General features: G+C 36.5%; 1 protein-coding gene across 1 annotated transcript in view; it reads right to left on the minus strand.

Annotated features, from left to right (window-relative positions):
* LOC112136445 (calsyntenin-2) overlaps positions 1-12,083 on the minus strand; it is a 425,180-nt gene that overhangs the window by 62,080 nt on the left and 351,017 nt on the right. Inside the window, exon 9 of the mRNA XM_024258148.2 lies at positions 5,529-5,691. Within this exon, the coding sequence (XP_024113916.1) occupies positions 5,529-5,691 (163 nt within the window). The remainder of the gene's footprint in view (positions 1-5,528; positions 5,692-12,083) is intronic.

Below are 12,083 nucleotides of genomic sequence, written 5' to 3' on the forward strand. Positions count from 1 at the left end.
AAATAATTCAAACTGTGTTTTGCAATAGTAACTGCTAGAGGTGGGACAAATATCTGTACGGCAAACTATTGTGATATTTTAACTCACAAACGATAACCATTCCTCTATTTCCCCTTAATCGGTTTCTTAAAATAATACCAGAAAAGTCCACTTGGGGGCGCTTTCCATGAGTATGACAGTTGAACGTAAGGAAACCGTTATCAATTTTTACCAGACTGATATGTTTTTAGCCCAAAATGTTTAGGCGTGGGTACTGTGCGAACATGGAGTGCACTTTCTTCTTTCTTCACTGCTTTTCTGCGTGCAGCGAGGGGGGGGGGTCTCACACACTCCGCTGACAGATACCTTAAATGTAAGTTATTATAAAGATACATTCATATTTATTATTCATTTTATTTTAATGTTGGAAAGGACCTTAAATTAACATAATGGGTTTTTAAATGGTTAAAAAAAAGTTTTGGAGAAAAAAAAAAAATATTTGTTTTAAAAATAGTTATATATTCTAGATTATCAATTTAATGTATTGATTATTTGCAATCTTTGCCATATCGAGATACTATTGGTATCATGAATTGCATCGTATCAGGAGTTACCCTGAGGTTCCCAGCCCTAGCAGCTACTCATATTTGAATAAGCCGCCTCAAACGTCAACCGTTTGAAGGTAGCATTTCCTTCTGGTCATTTCTCACCAACAGCACACTGCTCTTCCCCAAAATGACCCTAACCATCATGGCGTCTGAACTTTTGAGGGAGGATCACGCCTACAGACATAATTGAATCCAGAGGAAGTCTCATTAATGCACCTTCACATTTAGTGTTTAACTTTTGTCAACACCCGTAATTATGCAGAATTGATAGTTAAGCCCAATATTTATTCTAAAAATAAACTTATTTTGTAAAGTTTGTAAGTGAAGCCTCAATGAACTCCCTTTATTTAGTGTAATGGTAAAGAGAAGGCCCAATTATTTTAGTATATTATAATGTGGCCTACATTTCTACAACCAACATGCACTTTCACTGAGAAAATACTATTTTTACTGCACAGTGCAGCTCTAAAACTGCCAGAATAGTTAGTGCAATGAGGTAAAATGAGTTGAATTTTTAATAGTCTTTTTTTCTTTTGCTACAGAATTCTAAAACTAAAACCCTAAATATGGTTTCTTCCCTTCATGCTCCGCTTCTTCCCATTCTTAATCCGTGTCAGGATCTCATTTTCCTTATCCTGCCTTTTGTACAATTGACCATCCCTCTATTTAGTCTCACCCTAAAATGTCTTGTTTGGTCTTTGGTTAAGAAAACCAGACAGGAGATGGAGCTTTACGACGATGCTAGAAAATGAAAGTGAGAGTGATGGTGTTTCTGTGTGCTTTATGTTTGATGTTCTCGCTGAGAGCTCCATGGAGTCACTTGGAGTCACTTATTTGCGTCTCCTCAAAACAGATGAGAGTGGAGGAGCGTGAATCTGCAGCATATAGGACCGTTAGTCAACAGTAAGTGAGGGATGTGAGTCTTCTCTAAGCATACAATTTAAAATATGCATGTGCGAGTGGCTGCCTGTATTTTGTTCAATGAACTGTGCATGTAAATATGTATTCATTTATATTTATACATATATACTTATATATAAATGTATATGGGTATGGATCAGTTTACATTTGTGTCCATGTAGTGAACACAAAACAGAGAAGCAGAGTCAGGAAGGAACGGGATGTTTTGACTGTCACATTCTTTTCAACATGATCAAAAGGTAAATATTGGCTTAGTGCATAAACGATTCACATTTAGTGCTTTATGATGTAAATGTTGAATATTACTCTTTTGAAAGTGAACCTGTGCAAATCCAATTTTAAGAAACAAAGCTTTGGATTTATTAAGGTTTTAGAGTTTAAAAGAAATACATTCTAACTCATTTGTAATCTTAAAAGTTGCATCTTAAAATGAGTGCAGGTGTGTCTTGCTGTTCTCTTGAGGTTTTTGGGGCCACCTTAAGGGATGTCATGAAAAATGAAAATATGTTGATTTGGGAAGATATAGGCATTATATTTATTACTGAAGTACCAAAATTGGCACCGTTTCAGAACTAAAACCGAAACCAAAGAACCGCTTATGCACCTGAACCGCATAAAACCCAATTGGTGCCCGACCTTAACGACACGCCTGCGTCACACCGACTTCACCTTTACTTGTTGTTTAGTTGTTCGCCACTTACGTAGAAAAAACTACGGATGAACATTTTCGCTGTACATGTTCACTGAGTGCTGTACGATCTTAAAATTTCATGTCCGGTTTGCCCATGTTTTGCCTGCAGACAGCCGTATCCACCCATAAGGGCCGTTGTGACCAACTCTGGGAAACTACACTGATCAAGAACAGTTTTCCTGGATAAATACATGAAATATCATAATTTTACGTTTAATTCATTTGCTGTGGTCAGGACAGAATTTGCTCCCATTAGGCAATGCTGACTGGCCAATTCTGTGTTATGAACCGTGAAATTAAATCATTAAATTGAATTAAACACGGCAGAGTGTCAGCGTGCTGGTTAGAGCTGACAAATCTTTCTATTTACTCTGCCATCACGGTCTATCATGTCGCACCCTCTCTGAACTTTAAATCACCAGCTCGAGTGTCTGTGTGCGAAGCCAACCCGTAAGCAAAGGAATCCAAAGATAATCAGTCCTGCAGCTCTGCGAGCGCTTTGTCTGTTCTTAAGACAGACTGTGAGCTGAGGCTCCAGGAGTCAGTCGGCTGACACATGAACTCATCTTTGTAAGGTCTTCGCAATCAATACGATGAACACTTAATGCTCGGCACTTTGAAAAGCCAATCTGTTGTGGCTAATGCTTGTGTTGAGATTCCAGCAGCAGTCTTTACTGAGGCTTAGTGCCTATTGTATAAAAGCCAAAACAGCCTCCTGTCTGCCCAAGGCCTCCCTAATCTTCCTGAAGACAAGCTGAATACCATTTGGTGAAAGAAATTGGAGGGCGAGGCAGAAGAGGAGGAGGAGGAAGGGTAGAGGAGTCCTTAAAAATGGGTCAAGAGGATCCACCTTTTCAACACAGGGGAATATTTGAATTCCGATGAATAAACGAGTCTTGTTCTGGATATTGATTTTTTTTTAAAACAGTGTCTACTCCTCAATCCTGTCAAACAAGTGGTGAGGCAGAGTTGGGTGGAGTATTCTAACATTTGACTTAAGAGTTCAAAAGCAAATTTGATTAAAATGGAAGAAAAACAACAATCCTATAGCCACGTTCACACCGAACGCAGTCTGTGCTGCAGTTCATCCAGTTTCAATGTTAAGTCAATGTACAGAGGTGATCAGAGGTCCTTTGGAGCGTCAGGCGTGGTCAGCAGCGCAGTTTGGGCGTGGTGTCTCTTCCAGAGTTCAAATATCTGAACTTTGGTAAGAAATTTTCATTATTTCAACAAATCAAGGACTCAACTTTGGCTGTGACGTGTTGATGTGATCTGTGGGTGAAGTCCATAACCAACATGGAGGAGCATGTGATTGTTCTCCTCCTAAACCTTCAGATATTTTCCTTATTTCCATGTCCACGATTGAAATTCCGTTTTGAAATCCCTTTGAAAAAGGAAAACCCCCTTAATGACAGTCTATCTGGCAGGAATGGGTCATTCACTGATCTGAAGAATGAATCATAGAAGCAAGACATTGGATTTCTTCTGATATCAGATATGTGGATGCTCACAAACATCATCACTGATAAGATAAGGGACCGCAAAACATTTGTTTGGCTTTCTTGATGACAATACTTTAAATCTCTGCTTGTTTCAGGCCTAAAATACATTAAACAAATATTGTTTTACCTTTCTACACAAAAGTTACAAATGGAAAGTTTCACATTTGTTTCAGAGATTTTGAGTCTTTGTTGTGTGTGTGCCATAGTGTCATAGTGGTTGTAGTTGAAGTTGCACAACTATGGTGAAACGTATAGACATTTTTTACTACAGATGATCTTTATCTTATCTAATTTTTCATTTGTTATAGTTTAAATTGAAACTCATGAAATAATGGTATAAAGACACTTTTGATTAGCACTCAAAAAAGAAAAAAAAAAGATTTATCTTAGATTCTCTGCTATTACTAGATTTTAAAATTATTTCAAACAGAAACAGAAATAAAAGAAATGCATTCATTTTATAACACAAAATGACCAGATAAAGATATGCAGATGTTAAATTTAAAACAACATTTATTGTAGAAACAAATGTTATCCTGCATGCATAAAATAAATGGAAGCAATTTTACAGAAAAGATTATTTAGAGTGTATTTTACTAAAGATGAGGAAAAGTACCTATTTGAAAAAAAATACTTTCATTAGCTAAAATAAGGGTAATAAAGTTTGAAAAACTTCAAATAAATTTAAAGGAGAGTTTAAAGGCAACTCTCCAACCAGACCAGAGTCTGCAGCCTTCATCACTGGAAGAGTCATTTGGTCCAGTTTCTTACTGATGAAAACGCGCAAAGTTCCACTTTACTATTGAGAAAAATACACTCCGTGCAATTGAGCGGTCTCTTTATGCAATTTAGCATTTAAATACTGACAACTATCACATGATTGTTTTGTTATTATACATAACAAATTTCATTCATTTATTGTATTTATTCATACAAGTTGATTTCAAAATAAAATGAATCATTTGTCAAATACCTCACTAACCTCTTATCTTTTTTAAAGCATCAGTATTTTTCTTTAAAGCCAAAGAGCCACATTGGGGGCACCAAAGAGCCTAATGTGGCTCCAGAGCCTCAGGTTGCTCTTTAGCCTTTCTTTGGCGTTTTAGAAAATTATACAAAAACAATTTGAATAAATAATGCTTTTGTTTTTCTTTTAGTTTTGTTTCAATTATCTCAGTTTATCAAGTTTTGTCAATTATGTTTAGATTTATAACATGTTAAAAAAATGATAAGTAAAATTATAGAAAGTTTAATCTTAAATATATGTACACGTAATCAAAAATTGTACAACAAAATTGTTAATCTGATGCAGCAGAAGGATCCTATTCAACACAAGGAGTATTTTATTTTGAAAGAGACTTGTATGTGCTGCTACTGCAAGTAAAAGAAGTTAAATTTGTTACAGAAGATCCGTTATTGTAAATATTTAAAAGCTACATTTTATAAATAAGGTCCATAATGGCCACAAAAACATAAAGAAAGTGCATTTTTTTCTAAACACTGAATTGGGATTTTGCAGCTCTTGCTGGGTTTTTGTCAAAATAAACTGGTTATTTTAGTGTAAAAGGTTGCAGACTTCTGAACTACACAGTTGATGTTAAGAGAAAACCAAGTGGTCCTTTTAGTTTTTACATTTTTAAATGCAAAGAATAAAAAAGGAAAATTCTAAAAAAAAATAATTTTTCAAATGAAGAAGAAGAAAATGTCCAAATAAAATCAACTTCTTTTAGACTTCCTAACTTTTTATTCCCCTTTGCTTTTTCAAACGTTCCCACAGTAACATTAATCAGTGACAGCGTTTTCATTCTCCTTTTCATGCCCACCCACCTTGCCAGCAGGCTCCAACTGTGAGCTGCACATCAATCTGCGATGGGTGGATGGGCCAGTCGTCTGTCACCAGGTAGGGGTCGTAGGTGACTCCGTCCACAAAGAGCGTCACCGCCGGGAACTCCACATTGATGACGTAGTAATGCCACTCTTTATCGCAAATCTGAGGAGAGAACAACAGGGACAGTACATTCACCTTTTAAATCAGCTTCAATGTGTGAAAAGTAAATAATGTACTGTAAAAAATAGTGGAAGCAATACTGAGATAAAATTGTTGCTCTTTTACTTTAAGTTACATTAGTTTTATATTTAGGCTCACTATCACTATTTGACCAATCACATTCCTCCGATGGGAAGAAAAGAACAGTGTTGCATTTTTTTTGCACTTAGTTTAGCTCTCACACAACCCTAAAAACCTAAAAGTAACCAGACATTGAATTGATTTTCATCAGACAATTGAGAGGAAGTCTCTTATCCTTCTCAAAGAAGTCTAAGAGTGCATGGCAGATGAACAGCACATGAAAAGTATACAACAGTCTTAAAAAAATTACATTTGAACTGAAGTAATTAAAACTTTAGTATTACATGGATATTTACTAAAATAGGAAATTGCATAACTCCAGTGCTGACAAAAACATAATTTAAATTAAGTAAAATATAAATGAACTATTTAGAATTATTCTCATGCCTAATGGCCATGATAACACAGAATTGTCTTCAGGGCAAATGGACTTTATCTACACGACCTTTCACCTCTAATCTGCACCATGGAAGGACAACACAAGAGCATGACTCAACCCTGACACCAGCACACATTTATGATCTGCTGGACAAGCAGATCTGCTAGACAATAAGTCAAGCTTTCAGCATCCATTTGGAACCTCTCTGTATTTTCCTGATTGAAGTATTCACTAACTTTTTCATTACCCAAAACTTCCTGAAGTTTTTTTAATCTTTGGGTAAAACTTCTTTTCTAAATGAAAATTTGGTCTCTTTATTGTCATGAGGACATTCTCAACCCAGCACTTCCTCTTCCACAGACACTCAAAGCCACACAAATGATCTGAAGGGTTTTCAGTGGACCGGGAGGGTCTTCAGGACGTCTAGCAGGACTTTAAAGCAGTACAGCCAGATAAACTGCAGCTGGTGCGACCACCTATAATCACCATGGAGTATAAGCTTGCATTATTTATTTATATGGTTTGAAATCTCATTTGTTGGGGAGTCTTGATCCATGATTTTCATCTGGAAAGTATCCCTCCGGTTCTGCATCATGCAGCATTTCCGTGACTTTCCCACATGATTACTGGGATAGATACAGAAATTCCAAGTGTCGTTTCAGGAGTTCATATTCTATCTCTTGTTCTGTGTTTGATGGGAAAGGCATGCCAAAATTATCCCTTTTTTCCAATCTTATCTGCGCTCTAGCGAATGCCTCCCGTAGCGACACATAAAAATGCTTCACTGCCTTTAAAATTCAGGTGTTCACTAAAGAACTGTACCAGCAGATTTTCATCACGCGTTAGTATTTGACATTTATTCCTTAAAGGGTGATTGGATGCAAATGAGAATCGGCTTCTTCACCTTTTTTCAGCAATTCCCGTCCTACTTCCTGCTGATTAGGCAGATCAAACGTGTTCAGTAATTTAAACCTGGAATCACCTGAATAAGTTAATAACCAAAGTGCAAAGATAGTTAAAAACAAGCAGGATGAAAGGGTCCAGTTTAAAGAACATGACAGAAAAAGAGGATTTCTTGTTTGTTCTTTGAGACACAAACTCGACTTTTGGCAAGTCTCTTTTGATAAAGTGAGACTTTGTGTAGAATATTTTAGGGTGTAACCACTTTTTCTTCTTTAATTATTATTTTTTTCTTATGCTTGTTTTTATCCGTCACACCTTAAAAGTGGGGCGTGCTAAAGTTGGCGTCTGATTTTTTGAGGTGCCTCTGGTCACATGCAAGATAGCGGCAGAAACAATCTGTAGCCGGAAGCAGACATTTAGCAACTTTAGCCGGTTGCGTAAGCGGAAAATTCCTAAACTTTAGGGAACCCTTTCAAAAATGATATTTTAACAATTTTTCAGAACTATCGGCTTTTAAGTTTAGTGTGCAAGATGAGCTTCAAATGGGACAAAGAACGGTAATTGTTTTATTTCTTTTAAGTCAATATTAACAAGTGCTCAAATTTCTATACCTACACCTGCTTGCCTCCAGAGAAAAAGTGGACAAAATGATGTTTTTTTTTCTTTGTGACAGAGAGTGTCACAGAGAAAAAAATGGTAAAAAGGGTAGAAAAAAGAGAGAAGAAACGGCAAAAAAGGCTAAAAGCTTCTGATGATTTCAGGCGCAAATTATATATTTTTTTGCAGCCGGCTCTGGTAGGGAGAGGGACTTCCTGCTATTAATTTCCGGGCGCCATATTTTTTTCTCTGTAGTCAGATTCTCTTGAATTTGTGAGCTACTATCTTGACTTGGTTAAAAGAAAATCTATATCATATTGTAATAGTTCCTATATAAAACAGTTTAAACCACATGTGTCAAAGTCGAGGCCCGGGGGCCGGATCCGGCCGTCTGAGTAATTCTATCCGGCCCTCCAGATCATTTTATTTTATTGTTATTAATGGTCCGATGTTATCTTGCGCTTATTTCTAAATTATATATGTTTGACAAAATATATTTTTACGTAGGGTAAAATATTGAAAGTTATTTAAGGTTTAAGTGTATTTATTTTGGAATATTATTCCTGTCTGTCACAATAATGTTAAAAAGGTACAATTTTAAAATGTCAAAAATTGAGTTTAATTGTATTCAATAAATGTTTATCCTGTTCGGCTCACGGTCTTAGGCGTGTGTTGGATTTTGGCCCCCTGTGTGATTGAGTTTGACACTCCTGCTTTAAACCAACTGCAGATATTTTAGAGGATGAAAATAAATTTCACCCAGCAAAGTTAAGGTAAAATAAAAGATATATATGTATGTATATATATATATATATCTGAGCAGCATTTCTTCTTTTTAAATTTCCTTTGATTTGTGACTTTTTCAAAACCTTATTTTTATGTGTTTGAGTCAATTAGGTTTTAGTACACTAACATGGATTGCTGTCTCACCTGTTGAACTTTTTACCAAACAACTGTTTAGCTGTTTTAGTCCTCTTTAATGTGTATTTTGTATTGACTTCATCACACGCGCCCCTCCGTCTCTCTTCTCCTGCTTCGGGTTCTCCGCGTGCAGCTCCTCCATAAAACCTGGAACAGCCTTTCAGCACTTAGCCTTGGGTAACCTCCCTCTCTAATGAAGAGCGCTCTGCATCCCGCTTATTAACACCACGCTAGCACGGCAGATGGGGGTTCTAATCAGCGCGGTTCATTTTCTCTGTTATGGTGGTACGAGACGCAACATCTGGGCTGCTGATGATCATTCCGCACAGCTGCTCCACGCACATGCAGCATGTTGATCTGCCGGGACGCTGCTAAGGATCGTCGAGAGGTAAAATCTGCTTATGCTTTTGACGGAGGTGCAGATGTGTTTCAAGCAAATGGGATTAACTTAAATTGGCTATTTAGGACATAAGGACATCTTTACATTAGCAAACAACAGAAGCTATAAAAACGTTTTCAAAACACCACATGAGGTGAGGAAGTATTTTTGAAACGAGCGCCGACCACAGATTGACTAGAAGCAAAAGCACAAGCATCATTCTCCTGAGTTGAGCAATGCACCACTTTAGTTTTCAAGTAATTGCATCCTATTTTGTCAGCTTTAGCCACTGAAGACATTCTCTTGACTACAGTATCTCTTCAACTGTTGATGCAATCAATGTAATTCTAGTAGATTCTGAAGTAGAGAAAAGCCGTTTTGTGCATATCACACCAACAAATCCCTCAACCCCAAAACAGATTAAAGATACACACAAATAAAAAAAAAAGAAAACATTACATTTTAGAAATCAAAACAAATTTCCAGAAAACCAAACAAAATTCCCAAAAGAGGAATGATATGAAAATGAAACGTTTTGGAAAACAAAAGTAATTTCCAGAAATGAAAAAGAGATGATAACACAGCAAACACAAGAAGAAACCAGATACGGTCAGTAGTACTCTGGACTGACTGGAGGATGACGTTTGATTTGTGACGTTTGAGTTTTTCCAAATGCATCTTCAAAGTCTGCATGCTAAAGGATGTTACGATTCTTCGTGAATCGGTAAGAAACTATGGAAACTCTTCAACATTTTTTTTCAACATTTTTAAGCCTTCTCTATATTTTATGCCTTCTCTATATTTTTATTGGTTATGTTGTAAATTGTCTTTTTTGGGAGAGCAGGAAACGGAATTTCAATTCTTTGTATGTCAGCACATATGAAGGATTGACAATAAAGTTGACTTTGACTTTGACTTTGACATTTTCATCGGTGCAGAAAATTAAAAAATCGGTTTGTCTTGACCTGTGTCAGAACTTAGAAAAATGCAGAGCTAATGACATCTCTCCATGCAGGCTCGCTGTGAGTGTGTGTGAGTGCGTAGCGGACTGGCTGCATGTTCTTAAGCTGCGCTTCCCTTCTAGGAAATTCTTGCAGCTCCTTTGGATTTTAAAGTTTCACATTAGTCAGACTCTCCAGGATTTCAAATTCAAGCAAAACCGACATTTGTTCCTCACCCAGCAACTTTACATTTTTTATCGCAACTTTACTGCAACTGTGACCAATCTACCGTGACAACATTCATGGATGACGACGCAGCTTCACAACTGTTTTCCTTTTGACTTCTTCCCGGGAGCCGTGCTCTTTTTACGAACTCTGTTTAGCTCTCTCTTTTTTTCTCTGCAAGCTGCACATGAACAGTCATTTGCACTGAGTGTGAGCACGGCGGGGTGCATGCTTAGCCGCTGGGGGTGGGGCGGTGGGGGGGGGGGTGTTTGCACTGAACGGGAGGCGCACAACATGGAGCACAACATGAACCGAGTATGAAAAGATTTGTGATCATGACAATATTATGTATAATTGTTTATTTGAGTCCTTTCTGTTAGTAGGACGACAGACAGTTTGATGTCAGGGACAAAAGAAAACAAACTTGGCCTTAAAATACCTTGAACTCGTGTTGAGAAAAACAAATGGGAAAAAAATCAAAATTGTGGCTTTAAAACTAAATTGAACCGTGGAGAGACTGAATGGTAACATCCCTAATATATACTAATAAAGTTGTAGAATTAGTACAAAGCATATCCAGTATCACTTCATGTCAAATAACTTTTAGTCGAAATGATAAATATATCTATAAAACTTTTTTTTGATTTAACCTTTATTTAACTGGGTGGAAAAAACCAGTTGAGATCAAGATCTCTTTTTCAAAGGTGACTTGGCCGAGTGGTCAGCAGCACACGTTCCAGAAAAAAAGTTACAGTATGAGAAAAAAATAAAATAAGCAGTGACATTGGAATATGCACAATATAAGATTTAAAGCTTATGTGTAACAAAGTCACAAGGAAATGATAGACAAATGTCATCATTCAGTCAGCAATTTCCTATAGTACCTACAGGGGCTACTGGTTTATAAAAAAAATAAAAAAAAAAAAAACGTTCAGAAAACAGAAGTAATTTCCTGATATCAAAATATATTTCAAAAGAAAAATAACAAAAAACGAAACAAGATAAGAAACTGTTTTATTTCATTTTTCCTGAAGTTGTGTTTTGGTTTCTTTTGCTTTGATGGGTTTTGTGCAACACTTTTTGTTAGCAACGTGTTGTTTATCAGTGCAAAGTCGATATGAAAAGCCGCTTTTCTCTGTGTCAGAATCAGCTGTTTATGTGTACCACTCTGCGTGAATTACATCAAAGAGCTACAATACGTCAAAAGTGTGAGCTATGTAGGTGTCGCCAGCAACATCTCCAGCTAAAAAGGGTTAATGACATGTAAAAGTAGTAAAGTAGCTGTTATCAGTTTAAGTCGACATTTACTTAAGTGATTAAAAAAAAATGTTAGTCTTTTGCAATTCCAGACTTGATCAATTCAACTGTGTTTGTCTTCAAATGATTCTAAAAAGCTCCACAAAAGTCTGCTTCTCTTATCTCCTTTTATACACCATCCATGCCAGCTGTGAGAGCTGTTTCTCCTTTTTTATTCCAGTAGATGCAGGTAAATAATATTGTGTTGTGACATTTAAAGCTGGGGCTGACATTTGAAATCATCAAAGGCATGAAATGTTATCAATCAATCAGGTACCAATGAATGTGCATTAAAACAAGGAACATGTGTAGCAGCCCTGATGACAGCAACCCACCGAGCAGAGCACTGCACTTTCAGATGAGCCGCGCACAATGACTGTTTTTTTGTCTAAAAAAAGAAAAGAAAAATGTAATGAAAATAGCTTAGTTATAAGGAATTATTTTTACTTTTTTATATTTGTTTTCAAATGCAATTCTCTGATTTTTACCCAAATAACGTAAAGAAAAAAATGAGCTTACACTTAAGGATGTTGGTGGTATCTTCAGTGAGGAATAAACTTAAGTTAGATCTTCAACTGTTATCAAGTAAAAAACATCTGTTGAATGAAGACTC

The sequence above is a fragment of the Oryzias melastigma genome, linkage group LG13 (genome assembly GCF_002922805.2).
Source record: "Oryzias melastigma strain HK-1 linkage group LG13, ASM292280v2, whole genome shotgun sequence".
In the NCBI taxonomy this organism is placed as follows: Eukaryota; Metazoa; Chordata; class Actinopteri; order Beloniformes; family Adrianichthyidae; genus Oryzias; species Oryzias melastigma.